Consider the following 22,025-nt stretch of genomic DNA (forward strand, 5'->3'; position numbering starts at 1 on the left):
GTCTATTACGACATTAACGTCGGCAGAACTTTGGCTGTCAAAAAGAAGATTACGGATACTTCACAGCTTCATATAGGAGGAAAAAGAAATAGGAAGTCGGATCCAAACTGTTTTTATGAGTTCCTCCAACAATTTGATAATTATACGAACTGCATGAACATATATGCACTACTGAGTTGAATGAAAGCAGTGGTCATACACTTGTACCACAAATATGAAAACTGAACTATCTTTATCGTTGTATACGAAAACGAATCAATAGAATAGAAGCAAGCAACGAGACTCGTTGCGTTCTTCGTACCCTGGAAAGTATTCTTTTTTGAAGATTAATGCGAAAATTTCTTATCTACTTAATATAGAAATATTAATCACTGTCTATGAATAATGTTCGTGTCCTTAATTAGTAATGAGGGTAAACACGCGCACAGATGTCAAAATACAGCACAAGAAAAGTAAATTCGTATTTTGAAGTCTACAAATAATCTGAAACACGAAAATATTACATTTACTGTAGTGATACAAAATAAAGCAAACAGCTTCGTGTTTGGTGGAGCGTTTTCAGTTATAGCAGGGAGCAATATTGACATCTAAATTCAAACAATTCGGATGTGTCTATATATCTCTTTAATGGGTTTTTGCGAAAAGTGCGCCATAGCCATATAGATCATAATCTTTGTCAAATGCTCTCCATCCGCGTATTGAGAAAGCAATAAAACAGATAGAAAAGGTCCGTTGCAATTGATCCGTATCTCGCGTAACATTTATATCGTTCCAGTGCTTATTTTACGTCTGATACAGATCTTAGTTTGGTATCACAGCAACCACAGATCCGGTGGACGTTTTGCCGCCCTTATCGTAAGTCTGAATGTCCTTTTTTAAGGGCTGTAAGTAATTGGTGATGTTGTCTGTTGAAACATTTCCCGCACACCAAGTGTACAGTTTTCATTTCACGGACGAAAAGCAGCAAACCGATACGGTTACCGAAGTTTTACTTATTGATCTTCAGATGTATCTAACACTTGACTTAGTCTTGCAATTGACTTAGTCTTGCAGTTGTACAGCTTCAAATCTCATAATATATTCCAAATTAATTGACACAAAATGCTACTACTCCATGATTGTGCCTTAGATTTAAGACGAGAGCAGTTTCAAAACTACTATCGTGATGCACTTGCTACTATGTGCAACAAACAAGCTTGATGCAGTAGTCTCACATGTACGACTATTTTGCATACATTATACTGGCTGTATATACTTAGAATCTGTAACATGCGGACAGATTTTCTCTGACAGGCACTTCAGCTACGTGAAGTTGAAACTTACATTTAAGAACAGTGTCGATGAAAGTGAGGTAGGATATCATTATGAGAGACATTTCGCTACGCTTATTACTGTTGGGGTCTTTGTTCAACGCCTGTGGCCAGTAACGTAGCCTGGACAGTTGACGCCAGATACTGTGTCCTCCTGTTCCTGGTAATTCCTGGATCTGATGATCGTACATTGCTAGACAGGCAAACGAACATGTTGAAAAGGGTGTTCTTTTTTGAAGAGAATGAAGTGTGCAGATCCTGTTTTCTACCGGAAGAACACATTTTGCTGACAATGCAGACAAGAAATAGAAACATTTTGGTAATGATATGGATGGTTCCTGCAACGTTTAATTGTCTCTTAATCAACAACAGTAATCATTGTTTGATTACACATTGTTCACTGTATCTCATGTATCTTTCTGTATCATGCACTCTATTAATTTAAGCTCTCGTTAGCAATGTCCTTTCCCCAACGACCACTACTGTCTCCTGATAGGTGTATAAGTTAGAATTAGCTCTAACCATTAAAAACACTACTGTAAGTCACTCTTCCCTGCAAATTCCTAGACGGTTTGCACCCTCACGGGATGCATGAGGTCAGAGGCCGTCTTTTACCCAAGTTAGCTTCGGTAAACGATTGCCATGGTAGATCTGCTACCTGGATGCAACATTGGTCCTACTTTATGATTTGATTGTGGTGGAATAGCAGCTCGGGCTTGAAAAATGCTTTGCTGTCCCGAATCAGAATGACGAGCTGCTCCATTAGTTGTGTCATCGGCCCCTAACAGTGATAAAATGATAACACATCCTACGTGTTGTCGTATATTTTGAACAATCAAGAATCACATGTGGTCCTCACTAGGGGGGAGGGGGTAGCTATTTTCATCAGTCGTTATCGTGGACGCCATTATAATAACATTACGTAATGCACCGTTTAACCACTTTTTTCAAAACAACATAAACTAATGAGCCAAAACATAATCACTGCTTATCGCGAAGTTGTGTGCTGTAGTAAGAGAAGTATATGAGCGGAGAAGAGATTAATGGAGAATCATTCTAGTGACATCCATTTACGCAAATACTGAAATTCGCCGACTTAAGTGACTTTGAAAAAAGCCAGGTTGTTGTGGGCCAGTGCCTGGTAGCGAGCATCTCGGAAACGGCGAAGCTCGTCGGCTGTTGGTGTGCTACTGTCGGGAGTATCTATGGGAAGTGGCTGAAGAATGCTGAAAGCACGAGTAGGCGACAAGAAGTTGGACGTCCGTACCTCATCACAGAAGATAGGGATCGGAGGCTTGCCCTTTCTCTCAAGCACAACAGGCAGCTATATGTGGCAGATCTGACAGGGTACTCTGCTGGCGTAAGCACAAGTATTTTGGAGCACACCGTTCAGCGCTCAGTCTTGAGCATGGTGTTCCGCAGCAAAAGACTCCTACGTGTTGCCATGTTGATCCAACAACATCGTCAACTATGATTTCAGCGGGCACGGGATCATGGAGATTGGACAGCGGATCAATGGAATCGTGTCGCCTGGTCCCCCCGACTTAGGCTGTTCGTCAGGACTTAACGGTACTGCTGAATGAAGCAAATATTTCAGTTGACCATTCCATGCGTTTTAACAGCTCCCTTTCTTGCTCATCATCCTCATGCGCACTTCCGTTGGCCACAAGGATCTGAATCATCGTCTTCACTGCTTTCTGTCTTCATTCAATCCCAATATGACTCTCCTTGCTTACGTCCATACAGGTGATTACATTTCCAACCAGTACGCGTTAAAAATACTACTTACTTGAAATCGATATGCTTCTTCACTGAGCCGTTCCACACACATTCTTTTACAATAAGAAAGCAATTTTTTTTGTGTGCTCACATTGAATAGTTATCGTACAGTTTTCCACTCACGAGCGGTCGGAGATATAAAACGTTGCGAGCTATTCATGGCCTTGATGTATATGTCCTGCACATAAAATGTCTCAATTACCGAACACACGCACCACAGCATCAAGAGTGCAGAAGTCAAATCCTAATTACTCATTAGGTAGTGGGCCATATGTTAATATTATTAAGTAATTGAACGAACATTGCTACTCAACGGCTGGAAGTGTGGCGGTAGAGTTAAATTTCACCCGGTAAAACGCTGGAGAATGCACTGAAACATAATGTACATGATTTATTTCAGGTTTTTAAATTATTAACGCCCTTGGTTCCGTTATTTCATCATTATACCTCGGATAGTGCGTCTACCTTCCTTGTAGCATTTTTCCATGATCTTTCAACATTTGCACATATCTTTGTCTCTGAACTTTATCTTCCACAAGACTCCATGTACGACATTCAGTGTGAGTGGTGTTGAGACACAAATGAACAATGTAGCACTTGAAATTATGAAATAACTTTTGTGCAAGAATATACCCTAGTTAGAAACCGATTGAAGTAGTTCTGTTTTAAAAGTTTTGGTCTTGTATTCGAGAGTATGAAAGCTCTAGTATCCAAGCAGCTGGTTTCCCGTGATTTCCCTACAATAATTTAGCGAAATGCTGCCTGATCGTTTGTACTCCATGGACAGAGACCTGTCCCAGCCTTAAAATATTAAATCGTATAGAGATAAAACCATCATGCCCAATATCCTTATGAAAATGAACCAGAGATAAATGTAACTTCTGCATTTTATTTCGATGTAACATCAGCTGTTGTAATGACGGTCGATGTTTCGAACAGCTCTTTCTGGGGATCAGATTACATTTATGCGACAGACGTTAATGGTACTGTGGGAGAAATGTGAATGATTTCCAGTGTATTACTGAATTATTCATTAAATTTATTCTCTATAGTCTGGCTATCCTCTCTTGTAAGCATAATACAGTACACAAGAGAATATATTGAGTAATTTGGTGATATACCTTTAATACCAAAATGCTTGTCAATGTTAACAAAGATAAATCTTTTGTCATCGTATCTACAGCAACGTATTAGATAATGAACAACATATTCGTATTATCCAACAACTGTGCGAACATTGCGAGACAATATGTGGAATTATGTCGGTGTAGTTCATTTACACCCTGAAGAAATGCCTCAAAATGAGATTCTCATAACCCACTGATGACATGAAGAGCATTTCCCCTTATTCACTGTACTCTAACGCGTAGTTCGCGAGAATTCTCAGAGCATTAAGCCATTTTGCTGCTGTGGGAGAAACGTAAAGTCAGTGTATCGGAAAACGATTGAGCGAATAGAACGCCGTTCTAAAGATGTTTTCCGCATCCAGTACCGAAAAAGTTAACAGCCACAATGCCTCCAAAAAAGGGAAGAAGAGGACAACAATATTTCGTCTGTAGATGAGAGCTAGGTATGGTTTTTGGGAAAAATTTATTACGAAGCCTTGTATGTGATAGTTAGATGTTTATATTCGTCTCGTCATTAATGGGGTAGAACTGGAACAGTTCAATTTTAAGTGGGTCGCAAACGCTATAAGATACTACTAAATATCGAGCGGGAGCTAAAAACCATAAAAGGAATTGCTGTCAATATGTTGGACGAAATACATATTTTTACTAGTAGAGCTTATCTTCATAGAGTAAACTTGAACTCAAAAACAAAACAAATCTATATCGCTTTCGGAAGTTTTTCAGAAGGCTCTACGTCACTTTACTTGGGGATAAAAAACACTCCGAACAAAATTTTTAAAATTTATGTTGAAACGAAATAAATTCTGGTAATGGGAACAATTGGTAATGAAAATGAATTCAATGGTGACAAGTGAAACGTTGTACCGGACTGAGACTCAAAACCGGCTCTCCCGTTTAAAGCGAGCGGTCCGACATATCCGGTAAGCAATGTGAATGACGGGCCAGGGGCGCTAAGTAAGTAATACGCGACGAGATGGTAACTTGCGTCGGACGAAAAGCGTGCTCGGATAGCAGAAGCAGTTGAAGTGACCGCTCGTGTAAAGCGGTAAATTTGGGTTCTAGTGCCGGTCCGCCACAAGTTTACACTTGTCGCCGAATTGCAGCCGATGTCAGAACTTTCATTTTAATGTGTGTATGTGTAGCTGCAGGATCAACAGTGTTTTTTCGGACACACATTAGAGAGACACACTATATATATATATATATATATATATATATATATATATATATATATATACACACTCCTGGAAATGGAAAAAAGAACACATTGACACCGGTGTGTCAGACCCACCATACTTGCTCCGGACACTGCGAGAGGGCTGTACAAGCAATGATCACACGCACGGCACAGCGGACACACCAGGAACCGCGGTGTTGGCCGTCGAATGGCGCTAGCTGCGCAGCATTTGTGCACCGCCGCCGTCAGTGTCAGCCAGTTTGCCATGGCATACGAAGCTCCATCGCAGTCTTTAACACTGGTAGCATGCCGCGACAGCGTGGACGTGAACCGTATGTGCAGTTGACGGACTTTGAGCGAGGGCGTATAGTGGGCATGCGGGAGGCCGGGTGGACGTACCGCCGAATTGCTCAACACGTGGGGCGTGAGGTGTCCACAGTACATCGATGTTGTCGCCAGTGGTCGGCGGAAGGTGCACGTGCCCGTCGACCTGGGACCGGACCGCAGCGACGCACGGATGCACGCCAAGACCGTAGGATCCTACGCAGTGCCGTAGGGGACCGCACCGCCACTTCCCAGCAAATTAGGGACACTGTTGCTCCTGGGGTATCGGCGAGGACCATTCGCAACCGTCTCCATGAAGCTGGGCTACGGTCCCGCACACCGTTAGGCCGTCTTCCGCTCACGCCCCAACATCGTGCAGCCCGCCTCCAGTGGTGTCGCGACAGGCGTGAATGGAGGGACGAATGGAGACGTGTCGTCTTCAGCGATGAGAGTCGCTTCTGCCTTGGTGCCAATGATGGTCGTATGCGTGTTTGGCGCCGTGCAGGTGAGCGCCACAATCAGGACTGCATACGACCGAGGCACACAGGGCCAACACCCGGCATCATGGTGTGGGGAGCGATCTCCTACACTGGCCGTACACCACTGGTGATCGTCGAGGGGACGCTGAATAGTGCACGGTACATCCAAACCGTCATCGAACCCATCGTTCTATCATTCCTAGACCGGCAAGGGAACTTGCTGTTCCAACAGGACAATGCACGTCCGCATGTATCCCGTGCCACCCAACGTGCTCTAGAAGGTGTAAGTCAACTACCCTGGCCAGCAAGATCTCCGGATCTGTCCCCCATTGAGCATGTTTGGGACTGGATGAAGCGTCGTCTCACGCGGTCTGCACGTCCAGCACGAACGCTGGTCCAACTGAGGCGCCAGGTGGAAATGGCATGGCAAGCCGTTCCACAGGACTACATCCAGCATCTCTACGATCGTCTCCATGGGAGAATAGCAGCCTGCATTGCTGCGAAAGGTGGATATACACTGTACTAGTGCCGACATTGTGCATGCTCTGTTGCCTGTGTCTATGTGCCTGTGGTTCTGTCAGTGTGATCATGTGATGTATCTGACCCCAGGAATGTGTCAATAAAGTTTCCCCTTCCTGGGACAATGAATTCACAGTGTTCTTATTTTAATTTCCAGGAGTATATATATATATATATATATATATATATATATATATATATATATATATATATATATATATATATATTTTGTGTGTGTGTGTTCGCGTGCGTGTGGCTTCGTGGCCACGAAATCAGTGCAGTCAGATGCAATCTCTTATGTGGGAATCCTGCGTGATGCAGCGAGCAATGAGTGTGGTGGACAGGAGGCGCTACATAAGTACTGTGTGACGAGATGGGTATTTGAGTCGGACGGAAACCGCGCTTGGATACGCGATGTGGTCGAGGCAACCATTCGTGTAAATCTGATAATCGGGATTCAGTATCAGCCGTGCAAAAATTTTAATTCGTCGCGATTGAATTCATTTCAGTTCCACGTTACGACCAATATCAGAATTTATTTCATTTCATTGTGTATCTTCGTGGCTGCGGGATGAAGAAATGGTTCAAAAGGCTCTGAGCACTATCGGGGTTAACACCATAGGTCATCAGTCCCCTAGAACGTAGAACTACTTAAACCTAACTAACCTAAGGACATCACACACATCCATGCCCGGGGCAGGATTCGAACCTGCGACCGTAGCAGTCTCGCGGTTCCGGACTGCAGCGCCTAGAACCGCACGGCCACTGCGGCCAGCTGCGGGATGAAGAATAGCGTCTGTTATTTCTCACATGTCCCAAAGATAAAGACACCACACATGCAGAAATTCTATGTGTTTCACACAGCTATGACTGGATTTGTACCTCGGGTACGCGTCAACGTGGCTTTATTTTCTTGTAAAAATATTTTTTCGTCATGGAGCACTATGACATAAAACACCCAAAAAACTGACCGTTGGTGTCTTACAAAGCATTTAAACCGCAAGAGCCATTCAACAATCAGCTACAAAAGTTCTGAAGCAAAATTATAACGAACAATGAAACCCTTGGCATGTCTCATCAAAACTAAGTGTTTCACCTATTTTATTGACGTCTATTCGTGAGACCTACACAATAAAAATAGCACAACATGTTATTGTGACCATACAGCTGAAATTCACCACTAAACAACATGGCATTCGAAGAAAAGAAGAGTATTAACGAGAATATGTGTGGTAGATAAGAATGCATTTGAGGAGAAAACCCGTTTTGCAGTTTTGAGCCACAATGTTTGTGAAAAAGTAACACCTAGTTACGAAAACTGGCGAAATTTTGTGCTGATTGCAGCATTGATAACATACAGTTCTTTACTCCACGTCGCCTGCCAGTATTTATCGTTCCACCTAAATCACTGAACATCCTGAATATTGCATACAGAAAATTTTGCACATTTAAGTAGACGTTATTCTGTAAATAATATTTTCCATTCTGCTTCACTATCATTTACGGTTGTTCAAAGCAGAGACCCGGCAGAAAAATACGTAAAGACTTTTTATAGGCCAAGCGAACATTTTAGAGACTTTGACACGTTAAGCGGCGGCCGATGTGACCGGGCGGTTCTAGGCGCTTCAGTCCGGAACCACGTGGCTGCTACGGTCGCAGGTTCGAATCGTGCCTTGGGCATGGATGTGTGTGCTGCCCTTATGTTAGTTAGATTTACGAAGTTCTAAGTCTAGGGGACTGGTTACCTCAGATGTTAAGTCCCATAGTGTTTAGAGCCATTGGAGCCATTTTCGAACACGTTAAGCCACAATATTCGGAAGCTGTTGCAGTCGAACAAGGAGGCTGATGACGAGCGGAGTTTGCACAGCAGACGTCGGTACTTCAACAGATCAACGACTAAGCAGATGGGCAATGCTTCGAAGGAGAACAACGACCAGCACAGTTCGCACATCTGCGGTCAAAGCTCCAGGAACAGTCATCATACTGATCTCACATGAGTGACGTATCTGACGATGTAGAGGAGGACGACGGGGCAATGCCCGACCACGCCAGTATATGGGTAAAGCAAGGAAAGCCGGCACATGTGTCGCCATTGGTTACGTTTCTGCCCAATTTGAGAAGCATGGATCAAGGACAGACGAGTCAGTTGCGGCCCTAGAAACTTCGCGACATTGGCGGAAACACAGAATAAATACCTCCTACAAACGGGCATGAGGTGGTCCTTTGAGTGGAGAAAGAAGAGACGAAGAAAAGTCGGATCGATGGTAGGCAGCGGACGTCATACTTTGCAGCCACGACTTAGCCGCTACGCTGCTCCGTACCGCGCCAATAGATCAATGAAGAAGATGCCAACCCACATGCTACCTGAGAAAAGTTCGTTTGGTACTTACCCAGGTGACTGGTGAGGGCGAAGGGACTGCGGCCTTACCAGATGGTTCAGGTGTGCAGCTAGAAACTGATGAACTCCGTCAGAAGACACCGAACCTGAAGGTCGCTGCTTAGATTCCGGGATAGAGCAATCAGCTCAACACCGTAGTCGCTTGTTAATAACGCAATGAGCGAATTCACAAGAAGAAGACCACGACACCATTGCAGCGGGTGACGATTACAGTACTGAATGGAAGGACACCCTGCCTGGAGCTCTGCTGCAGCACGAGCCGTCGCCGTATCAACTGCCACTGGAATCTGCACGCCACGATTACGCCCGTACCGCTGCAATACAATGTACTTTTCAAAGGATCTTATGTGTCAATTAATGCGTAATAGTGGAACCACCACTGTTTCACTCACACCTCACCTACTGAGCCAATAAAAGAACCCATTTCACCGCCCACAAAATCTCGCTTTCCCTCCCGCCATCCCTCGCCAAATAGTGACCTTTGCTCCCGTCACTCAATATCTAGTGTCACAAAACCTCGACCCGATACATTGAATATAATGACCTTCAACTAGAGCTACAGCAGAAAACGTAAATGTAAGAAGACAAATCAGAATTTCGTAACACTGAAGCAGACGGAAGCTAAGGACTCAATAATTTTTCGACCTGAGGGCTATAATTACTACTTGGGATTTGAGTCGAGTACGTGACTAGCGCGAAAAATTTCGTTGCGTCGTCCAGGCATAACAAGCATGTCCACATCTGTCTTCCGTGAGAAATGAACTCAGCATCCATGCTGCATATCTAGTCCTTAAAAATGGGTAAAAAAGAGCTTTATGTAATGAGTTCGCAAATATCTTCCTCATTTATCAGTTTCCCTTCGATTTAGGACCTACATGATCCCTATTAGTAACATGAAGTTCATACGTGATCTCTTAACACGTACCTGTCGTCCGTCATCTGTTCCCTTCCTCTAATCAGTGACTTGCCTGTTCCTACCCCAGACTAATATGTGGAGAAGTATTTTCTTTGTTACATCGTAATTTCATTTAATTTTCGTCATCTTTCTGTTTCGATTTTCATCTGCTCCAATTTCATCACAGTTTACGGTCTACTTCCATCAAATACCTTGCTCCTGATGGAAATTTACAGAATTATCTTCGCCTATTACGGTATATCTTTGATTCTAGCAAACATTATTTTCCGAGAGCCTTGATAGTGACAAGCTCCGAATACCTCACAATATTGTATCCTGATACATGTGATGATTAAGTATGGATCAGTAGGGTTCTTTATACACACATAAAAAGATGTTTTGCATCACCTCGGTCCCGAGAATTCCGGAACCTGTACAGGAAATTGGAATAGAGATCACTATAAACATCATTTCCGCCCTTTTCATTGCTCCTGAAGACCACACATTGCGCGTTGTGCGACCAAAAAAAATGGTTCAAATGGCTCTGAGCACTATGGGACTTAACTTCTAAGGTCATCAGTCCCCTAGAACTTAGAACTACTTAAACCTAACTAACCTAAGGACATCACACACATCCATGCCCGAGGCAGGATTCGAACCTGCGACCGTAGCGGTCGCGCGGTTCCAGACTGTAGCGCCTTTAACCGCTTGGCCACCCCGGCCGGCGTTGTGCGACCATACAGCGACACCCTCAGAGGTGGTGGACCAGACAGCTGTACACACCGGGACCTGTAATACCTAGTTGTACATCCTCTTGCATCGATGCATGCCTGTATTCGTCGTGGCATACTGTCCACAACTTTATCAAGGCACTATTTGTCCAGATTGTCCCACTTCTCAACGGCGATTCGGCGTAGATCCCCCAGAGTGGTTGGTGGGTCACGTCGTAAATAAACAGCCCTTTTCAATCTATCCTAGGCATGTTCAATAGGGTTCATGTCTGCGGAACATGCTAGCCACTCTAATGGAGCGATGTCGTTATCCAGTCACAAGATGTGCACGATGGGGACGCGAATTGTCGTCTATGAAGACGAATGCCTCGCCAAAATGCTGCCGATGTGGTTGCACTATCGGTCGGAGGATGGCATTGACATATCGTACAGCCGTTACGGCGCCTTCCATGGCCAATAGCGGCGTACTTCGGCCCCCACATAATGCCCCCCAAACCAGCAGGCAGCCTCCACCTTGCTGCACTCGCTGGACAGTGTGTCTAGGGCGTTCAGCCTGACCGGGTGCCTACAAACACGTCTCCGACGATTGTCTGGTTGAAGGCATATGCAACACTCATCGGTGAAAACAACGTGATGCCAATCCTGAGCGGTCCATTCAGCGTGTTGTTGGGCCCATCTGTACCGCCCTACGGTGTCGTGCATGCAAAGATGGACCTCGGCATGGACATCGGGAGTGTAGTTGCGCATCATGCAGCATATTGCGCACGGTTTGAGTCGTAGAATGACGTCCTGTGGCTGTACGAAAAACATTATTCAATAGAGTGGCGTTGCTGTTAGGGTTCCACCGAGCCATCATCCGTAGGTAGCGGTCGTCCGCTGCAGTAGTAGCCCTTGAGCGGCCTGAGTGAGGCATGTCATCGACAGTTCCTGTCTCTCTGTATCTCCTCCATGCCGGACAATATCCCTTTGGTTCACTCCGAGATGCCTGGACACTTTCCTTGTTGAGAGCCCTTCCTGGCGCCAAGTAACAGTTCAAACGCGATCGAACCGCGGTATTGACCGTCTAGGCATGGTTGAACTACAGACAATACGAGCCGTGTATCTGTTTCCTGGTGTAATGACTGGTACTCATCGGCTGTCGGACCCCCTCCGTCTAATATGTACTGCTGCTCATGGATGGTTGTTTACATCTTTTGGCGGGTTTAGTGACATCTCTGAACAGTCATTGGAGTTATGGGAACAAGGGTGATGTAAAACTTTATTTGATGTGTGTAGTTTAATTAAGTATTCTCTTCGAGATTAAGTGACTGACTCTTGACCACTTTTCTTATACTTTTACGCCATACGAAAAGTGTACGGTTTTATTATTGATTCTGGCATGACAATATTTTGTATTATTTTGTTGGCATAGGTGTACTCTTTGAATTGGCAGTACTTTAACTACTAGGAATTTTCATGCCATGTCTCAGAATTTCTTTTCCCATTCCTGAAGTGTACTTCCATATTGCTTCCATACAATGCTCCTGGTATGGACAATGCCTTTTCTTTTAAACTTTAAATTCCTTTCCATTTTGTATAATTTTATGTTCTGATAGTTCCTCCACTAATAATAGTAAGTCTAGAGAGTTTACTTTTAACATGATAGAGCAATGGTATACATTTAGGTGACAGAAGTCAAGGGATAGCGATATGCACTTATGCAGGTGGCTTTATTATCGGACACACAAGATATAAAAGGGCACTTCATTAATTCATGTTAAACGCTGCAGAGCAGGAATTGTCTGACTTTGAACATCGAATGGTAGTTTAAGCTAGACGCATGGGACATTCCATTTGAGAAATCGTTGGGGAAATCAAGATTCCAAAATAGGTAGTGTCAAGCTTGTACCGAGAATACCAAACTTCAGGCTTTACCTCCCACCACAGACAACATAACGGGCAGCGGCCATCACTTAGCGACCGGGAGTAGCGGTGTTTGACTTGAGTTGTCAGTGCTAACAGACAAGAGACATTGCGCGAATTAACCGCAGATATCAATGTGAGAAAAATGTACCCGTGAGGACAGGGTGGCGAACTTTGACGTTAATGGGCTATGGCAGATGACGACAGACGCGAGTGGCTTTCCTAAGCGCACGACATTGCCTTCAGTGCCTCTTCTGGGCTCGTGGTCATATCGGCTAGACCCGAGACGACTGGAAAACGTTGATGTGTCAGATGAGTCCCAAATTCACGTGGTAAGACCTGATGGTAGGTTACCATTGGAGGGGGGGGGGCGGGGGGCAGACCACACAAAGCCATGGACCCAAGTTGTCAACAAGGCACCGTGCAAGTTTGTGGTGGCTTCACAGTGGTGTTGGGTTTGTTTACATGGAATCGATTGGGTCTTCTGATCTTACAGGACGTATCATTGACTGAAAATGGTTATCGTCAGCTACTTCTAAACCATTTGCAGCAGTTCATGGACTTCATGTTGGAAAAAAACTATGGAATTTATGTGGACGGGAATTCGCCATGTCACCAGCCTACAGTTGTTCGCGATTGGATTGAAGAACATTCTCGACATTTGGAGCGAATGATTTCGCCAACCAGATCGTCTGATAAGAATCCCGTTAACAATATGGAAATCTGTGGTGAGGGACCAAACTACTTAGGTCATCCGTCAGTAAGCCTACACTCTACTAAATCTAAATTACGTTATGGACAACACACACACCCATTCCCGAGGGAGGACTCGAACCTCCTACGCGGGGAGCCGCACGGACCGTGACAAAGCGCCCCCACGCGGCCGTCCCGTTAACATATAGGGGAAATAACCGAGAGGTCAATTTTTTACACAAAGTCCTGCAATGGCAATACTTTCTCAGTTATGGATGGCTATAGTGGCAACATGACTCAACATTTCTCCAGGACACCTAATGGCCTTTCGAGCCCGTGCCACGTCGAGTTGCTCCACTATGCCGGGCAGAAGGACATCCGACACGATATTAGGAGGATACCCATGACTTTTGTTACCTCACAGTGATTCTTTAACTAACGCTTTCCAAAAACTTTTAACTCCTTTGTTTTCCTTTAGGTATAACATCAGAATTTTTCCTTCTGTTGTGCATGGTTATAAGTTTTCTTTTGGTTTCAGGGTTGAATATCTTACTTGACCATTTTGGACGTTGTTCGGTCGTGTTTTGAACACCATCTCCTCCAACCATGCTTCAAAACTTCCTATTCTTAATGTAGTAATTTTTTAATGTGGTCTGCCATGAGCCTATTAGCTCTACTACCGGTGATGGTTTTCCCATGCTTTGTTCAAAAACAAATGTAGAAATAGGTCGATGGACAGGTATTTACTTTAGTGTCTGACAAAAGGCACGATTTATCTTTGATTTTCACTCCCCTCCGCACTTTAGCTCTCTCTTCGGTAGGTATCATCGTCTTCCAATACTGCCAGGCTGCGGTGTGGGAAGATATGGGAATTATGACATTACTAACGTACAATGAGAGACTCTGAGCTGCTGGATCCACCAAACACAGCTCAATGAAATGGTATTCACTCATTATTAATTCACCTATCTTTGACATTTTTGACGATTAATGTTTGTAGTTTGTTGTTCTCTTCTTTTCCTGAAAGATTTATAAGGCCTTGCTTTTCTTTTTTTTCTGTTTCATTCATGGATAGTTACTACAAAGGAATATTATTTCATACTCTAACGTTAGAATTTTGATACGCAGTCAGTACTGAACCTCCAACTACTTAAAAGAATGAAAGAGTTACAGACAAACATGTAAGGAAGAAATGAACACTGAAAGATATATGTACGTACATTTATACATTTTTAATCCATGTTACTTAAACATCGCGAACATATGGACACATGTACAGTCTACAGTATTCACTTGTGTCCTTTACCTATGCATATAAATATTTCATTTTGCCATTTATGTATCTCAGTAACAGTTTTAAATGTTCATTTGTATCCACCAAGTGTACTTTCGCTCATTTTACTAAGTAAGAACTATTCCACTCAGTTACTTTAGTTATTCCTGTTTCCTACTTTATTATTTTATATTGCCATGTTTGCAAAATCAAAAGGTGAATTAACCTACATGGCTACAGCTTCCCACGACCACCTGTCTGCCACATACGTAAGTAACTAGTTCACTCTTTATTTATGTAATGATAGGTCTACACTTCATTTATTTATGTTCATTTTTTCTTGGGTTATTACATGAATACTGACAGCGTATCGCCACATCCACAGTTTCGGGGTTCTCCTGTACTTATTTTTAAGTAAAAATAATATTCTGTAATTCAATGTATTTCGTGCCAAAGATCGTACTTTGGAAAAGTATAATATCTAGCTGGCTCATACCCTTTGTACTTCCCAAGGAAGTCAATTTGCAACACTGGAGAATTCTTCATACTGATGACGCGAGCACATACCCTGATGACTTCTATCGGCTTTGTGTGTATGTGTGTGTGTTTAAGTTGGCTGATATGTACATTATAGGAGGAATGGATTTTTGATGGATACCAAGGTGCCATACAATGCACGTACGCTGAAGCATAATGATCTTTTCGTTTCACACACATTTCGGTAACTTGAGCCGGAAGTGCCATTATTTTCGCCATTACTACGTCTGCTTGCACATGGCACACATAATAATGCTCCTACAACACCTCTGTCAGATGATCTGCATCTATATCCACACTTTGAAAACTAATGTGGTACATGGCAGAAGTTTCTACCCGTTGTACGACTTATTACGCCTTCCTTTTCCAGTCAAGTATGGAGCGCGACAAGAAGAGCTGTTTAAACGGCTCTGTTCGCACTGTAATTATATAACATTCTTTAAAAATAACTTTGTGTTATCCAAATTTACTATGCGACGAGTTGTTGAGCAAATGGTGTGCTTAATCAGGTTTACTGTAATCCAAAGTACATTTAAACAACTTAATCTGGAAAACCAATTGTAATGCCTATAATGAAATCAATCCCTCTGAAATTTACTCGATCTCGTGAGCACCGAGTTCTATGGCCTGTGTAATAAGCTGATAAAATTCCCTATGGAAATAAACAATGAAATACATTTCTCTTATGTCTTGAGTTGCAACGGATGTAATCTTGGTATGCTGTTCTCTCCACAGTAGGCATACAGAATATTCAAACTCGGCTCAGTGAAGTGTAATGCCAGCCGTAAGACAAAGAATGTCACACGACATGGTAGAGGATACGGTACTGATAAGAGGATATACTAAGACTGAATTCTTCATTTCGAAAATTGTATTCAAAATAAAGTCCCTCCTTCACAATATCTAACATGAAATATTTTACATTAAGTTCAAAATCAGTGCACTTCTCAACTGTTCTAAAATTCTCACTACCTGACGTAGTTAACAATACTTGACATTGGTTGACAAAACAGATTCCAAAATTTAACTTCTCTGCATCAGGATTACAAAAGACACAAAATATTACAAATCGGGCATACCAAATCAACCTATACATTAAATCCCATGGCAAATACTTGGTTCCTACATTCAAGGGTCAGTACTATACGATTAGCAAAAGCCACATTGCGTTGCTGCATACTTAACACTAAATATACAAAATTTCATTACCTTACAAAACTGTATTATGCTGCGTCCATAGGCCAACAGCTAAATTCTCACAGCTAGCCACTAGCTTAAATTCTTACATCGTACCTTTAACAGGGTGCAACTGCTACTGCAACTGCTACTGCGATCCGCGCGCCCCTACTTACAATAGATTCTGCCCCTCAGGCTACATCTTTGTTTCAGTGGTGTCAAAGATACAATCTCTTCTACATGTGGTAACCATTACACGTCATTGTTCAGGAAACATATTACAAAATCGGTGTCCACGTACAAGTGGACCCCTCACAATTAATCTAGTCTTCTCCTCGCGATCCTTGCGGGTACGATACATAGGTGATAGTAGCATATTCCTAGATTCATCATCTGAAGTGGGTTCTTGAAATTTTATGGGTAGTCTCGGAATTGTTCTCGTCTATCCTGAAGGGTCTGCCAGTTAAGTTTCTTCTGCACTTTCGTGACACTCCCACATGGGCTAATGATACCTATGACCATTCGAGTGACCCTTCAATTACACATTAATATCCTCTATTAGTCTTATTTGTTTCAGGTCTATTATGGGTAGCATGAGTGCTTTGCCAGCAATCTCCATTGTAGACTGATTGCCTGCAGTGACTCGACACTAGTTAGTGGCACAATGACTCATAAAATGAAAAAAAAGCGCTTGGTTACATCTATATAAACTGTCAGTTTAAATCACACGCCAACATGCAAACGTGAAATTGCAGACGATGATGTGTTGTTCAGAAACGTATTCACTGCAGAAATCATCAATAATGCTAACTGCCTGTTACCAGTAAGGTATCCACAAAGAGCATTGTTACTTGCAGGAAAGCAGGCTCGGTCGTTTATCATGCACTTGTTTTTACAGGAATCACAGACTAATGGTATGTGGTACACGGTCGGTGCTGTGGACACAATTCGCGCACTTGTAAGTATCCTCTTCCTCTCGCTCATTACAATTTACGTAGAATAGTTGCTACCAAACTTTTCAAGGATATTCGTTCACATGATGTTTTTGCTTATTTTAGGTGTACTGTTGTTTAACACATATACATGAATTACACTTGGTTCTTTTCCATATTTGGCTCAATTCAAGCGCACAAATGGATCTTGAAACATTCACCTTGCAAGTATAGATCAAAATGTACATGGTACGCACATTTACAAGTGGCTTTTTCGCCAACAGATACCTCAAACAGAGCAGCACTTGTTTACTACATTGCGCCACAAATAAATTACTTGGTGCGTTTGGGTAAAATTAAGTCAAGTCCCTAGGTTAACGCAAAAACACAGAGAAGCAGGTCAATAACATGGCTGAGCACGCCAGCCGAAGCGGTAGAGTGGTTACCTCCTGTCGTCACCAAGCGGAGGGACTAGGAGCGTAAATAATGTCGATGGAGCAGAAAGGCAAAGACACCGCGGTCTAGATGGCCCAGTTACTTCATACAACAGATATGGACTTGTAGTGGTTTGTGTGACCAGACCCGATGGAGTGGTAAAACATGTAAGCACCAAGCCAAGTTTATCTACACTCCTGGAAATTGAAATAAGAACACCGTGAATTCATTGTCCCAGGAAGGGGAAACTTTATTGACACATTCCTGGGGTCAGATACATCACATGATCACACTGACAGAACCACAGGCACATAGACACAGTCAACAGAGCATGCACAATGTCGGCACTAGTACAGTGTATATCCACCTTTCGCAGCAATGCAGGCTGCTATTCTCCCATGGAGACGATCGTAGAGATGCTGGATGTAGTCCTGTGGAACGGCTTGCCATGCCATTTCCACCTGGCGCCTCAGTTGGACCAGCGTTCGTGATGGACGTGCAGACCGCGTGAGACGACGCTTCATCCAGTCCCAAACATGCTCAATGGGGGACAGATCCGGAGATCTTGCTGGCCAGGGTAGTTGACTTACACCTTCTAGAGCACGTTGGGTGGCACGGGATACATGCGGACGTGCATTGTCCTGTTGGAACAGCAAGTTCCCTTGCCGGTCTAGGAATGGTAGAACGATGGGTTCGATGACGGTTTGGATGTACCGTGCACTATTCAGTGTCCCCTCGACGATCACCAGTGGTGTACGGCCAGTGTAGGAGATCGCTCCCCACACCATGATGCCGGGTGTTGGCCCTGTGTGCCTCGGTCGTATGCAGTCCTGATTGTGGCGCTCACCTGCACGGCGCCAAACACGCATACGACCATCATTGGCACCAAGGCAGAAGCGACTCTCATCGCTGAAGACGACACGTCTCCATTCGTCTCTCCATTCACGCCTGTCGCGACACCACTGGAGGCGGGCTGCACGATGTTGGGGCGTGAGCGGAAGACGGCCTAACGGTGTGCGGGACCGTAGCCCAGCTTCATGGAGACGGTTGCGAATGGTCCTCGCCGATACCCCAGGAGCAACAGTGTCCCTAATTTGCTGGGAAGTGGCGGTGCGGTCCCCTACGGCACTGCGTAGGATCCTACGGTCTTGGCGTGCATCCGTGCGTCGCTGCGGTCCGGTCCCAGGTCAACGGGCACGTGCACCTTCCGCCGACCACTGGCGACAACATCGATGTACTGTGGAGACCTCACGCCCCACGTGTTGAGCAATTCGGCGGTACGTCCACCCGGCCTCCCGCATGCCCACTATACGCCCTCACTCAAAGTCCGTCAACTGCACATACGGTTCACGTCCACGCTGTCGCGGCATGCTACCAGTGTTAAAGACTGCGATGGAGCTCCGTATGCCACAGCAAACTGGCTGACACTGACGGCGGCGGTGCACAAATGCTGCGCAGCTAGCGCCATTCGACGGCCAACACCGCGGTTCCTGGTGTGTCCTGTGTGTGGTTGAACAAGAAGCTAACACGAGACCTGGCCTCCATTAAGTGCGGCCCTCCTGCTGGCTCAAGTCCAATGCTACAGGCTTAGCGACTTCTAGCCAGTGTGTCACCTGCAGCCTTCTTCCAGCTGCTACCAGTCTTCTGCACAGGAGGGCAGCTGTTTGAGACCAGGGTGGTGCAGCCGCTTGACCACCTCTGCCTGTGCGGGCATACTGTCACCATACGCGACCGGTTGTACATGTGGGCGCCCTCCTGCGGAGGGCTGCATTTCTCCACAATGCCTATGGCGGTGTTCCGTATCTTCTGGAGCATCCCGCCCTCTGTTGGAAAGCTGGGCGCTGATAGCACACACGCTGCCACACACAACTCTTGTCACTGTTACTGCTGAGCTGCAGGCGTCACAGCAGGCCGTGGGCCGACTGCTGCATTAGGAGGGCGTCGCCACCACAGAGCGTCACCAGGCGCGCGCTGCAGTTTTTTTCCAAGAAAATGTGTGACTACTATTGGTGAGTGTCTGAGAAACCATCGGTCATCTTCCTGAAAACAACCAATCGCCTTAATTCAACCCTACCACTGTAGGGGTCATCCACCACAGACGCTACAGCAGGAAGGACGTTACCAAATACATTTACGCACTACCTCGAAAGAGGTATCAATACTGTTAGTTACCTGTTTGAAACAAATAGGCTGGGGCATATGATGATGGGGTCCACTGAAATTTGTGTTCTGTTATATAAACTTACTGTGAAGTATTATACACTGAAGCGCCAAAGAAACTGGTATAGCCATACATGCCTATTCAAATAGAGAGATATGTAAACAGACAGAAGACGCCGCTGCGGTCGGCAATGCCTACATAGCAAGTGTCTGGCGCAGTTGTTCGTCCGGTTACTGCTGCTACAATGGCAGGTCATCAAGATTTAAGTGAGTTTGAACGTGGTGCTATATTCAGAGCAGGAGCGATGGGCCACAGTGTACCTAAGATAGCGATGAAGTGTGGATTTTGCCGTACGACCATTATTTCACAAGTGTATGGTGAATATCAGGAATCTGGCAAGACATTGAATCTCCGACAATGCTGCGGCCGGGAGCAGATCCTGCTATAACGTTACCAATGGCGATTGAGGAGAATCGTGCAACGTGACAGAAGTGCAACAGTTTCTCAAATTGCTGCAGATTTCAATACTGTACCATCAACAAGTGTCAGCGTGCATACCATTCAACGAAACATCATCGATATGGGCTTTCGGAGCCGAAGGCCCACTCGTGTGTCCTCATGACTTCACGAGACAAAGCTTTACGCCTCGCCTGCCCCACCAACACTAGACTGCTGATGACTGGAAACATGGTGCCAGGTTGGATGAGTCTCGTTTCAAACTGTATCGAGCGGATGGACGTGTACGGGTATGGAGACAATCTCGTGAATCCATGAGCTCCACGTGTCAGCAGGCGACTGTTCAAGATAATGGAGACTCCGTAATGGTGTGGGACGCTTGCAGTTGGAGCGATATTCGACCCCTGATACGTCTAGATACGACTCTGACAGGTGACACGTACGTTCTCATCCTGTCTGGTCACCTGCATTCATTGAAGTCCATTATGCATTACGACGGACTTGGGCAAATCCAGCTGGACAATCCGATCTTCCACACGTCCAGAATTGCTAGGGAGTGCCTCTAGAAACACTGTTCTGAGTTTAAACACTTCCGCTGGCCACCAAACTCCCCAGACACGACCATTACTGAGCATATGTGGCATGCCTTGCAAAATGCTGTTCAGAAGAGATCTCCATAACCCGGTACTCTTACGAATTTATGGACAGCCCTGAAAGATTCATGGTGTCGGTTCCCTGCAGCACTATTTCAGACATTAATCGAGTCCACGCCACGTCGAGCCGTGGCAACTCTGCATACTCGCGGGGGCCCTATACGACATTAGGCAGGTGTACCAGTTTCTTTGGCTCTTCAGTGTAGTATGAGATGGAAGCCTAAAACATTTCACACCAATTTTTTACACCTAAGACTACTGCATGACTGTGACTCGACGCCATAGAAATCTTTTTACACCTATGACGTATTGTCAAACTATCATGTACGATGTATACCTGGATGGTGGATTTATACATAGTGATTAGAGTAAAAGCGATACAAGAAAGCAGCAGTCCTGCAGCCGTACCAACCTGACGCCGGTTGTGAGCGTGGCGTCGCCGTGCCGCCAGACTACAGCCTCGTGCGGGCCCTGCAGGCGCGTCGCGACGCACGTCAGCTCTACGGCGCTGCCCTCCTTGTAGTAGCGCTCGCTCACCAGGTGGCCCTTCTCGTCCGTCACGCTAACCTCAGGCGCTGCAAAACACAGACACGCACTTTTCAGACCGCGCCAGCTGGACTACAGTGCTTGCAATGTTGTACCTCGCAACGAGGCCGATCTCACCACCACCACACACTCTCAGTGGGATCCGTAGATACAGAGATACATGGACCAGGGGGCTCGCAGTGTTGAAGCACACAAGGTGGCCAATGTTACCCGTCGCACTTACGGAGGGATCAGAAAGACACAGACAAACATGACAACACGCGTTAGCTCAACGCTGAAACATGCCTTTCTGAAAAGCTAGATCACCGGATGGCACTTCATATTCGTCATGCTTTCACCCGTACTGTATCAGTTACTTTTCAGTAGGACTCAGAGGGGTGGCGTTGCCGTACCTCTAAATCATCCTGCTCACTTGAAATCCATTGCAGCCCATCTGGCTAGTTCACACTGGGCCCTGCAAAACACACATTTCAGCTCAATTCAGGTTTTTCAAGGTGCACATTGAGTATGAGGTCGTAA

At 44.9% G+C, this 22,025-nt stretch overlaps 1 protein-coding gene across 1 annotated transcript in view; it reads right to left on the reverse strand.

Annotated features, from left to right (window-relative positions):
* LOC126191363 (uncharacterized) overlaps positions 1-22,025 on the reverse strand; it is a 216,969-nt gene that overhangs the window by 32,666 nt on the left and 162,278 nt on the right. Inside the window, exon 5 of the mRNA XM_049932211.1 lies at positions 21,373-21,535. Within this exon, the coding sequence (XP_049788168.1) occupies positions 21,373-21,535 (163 nt within the window). The remainder of the gene's footprint in view (positions 1-21,372; positions 21,536-22,025) is intronic.

This window comes from Schistocerca cancellata, chromosome 6, assembly GCF_023864275.1.
Source record: "Schistocerca cancellata isolate TAMUIC-IGC-003103 chromosome 6, iqSchCanc2.1, whole genome shotgun sequence".
Classification (NCBI taxonomy): domain Eukaryota; kingdom Metazoa; phylum Arthropoda; class Insecta; order Orthoptera; family Acrididae; genus Schistocerca; species Schistocerca cancellata.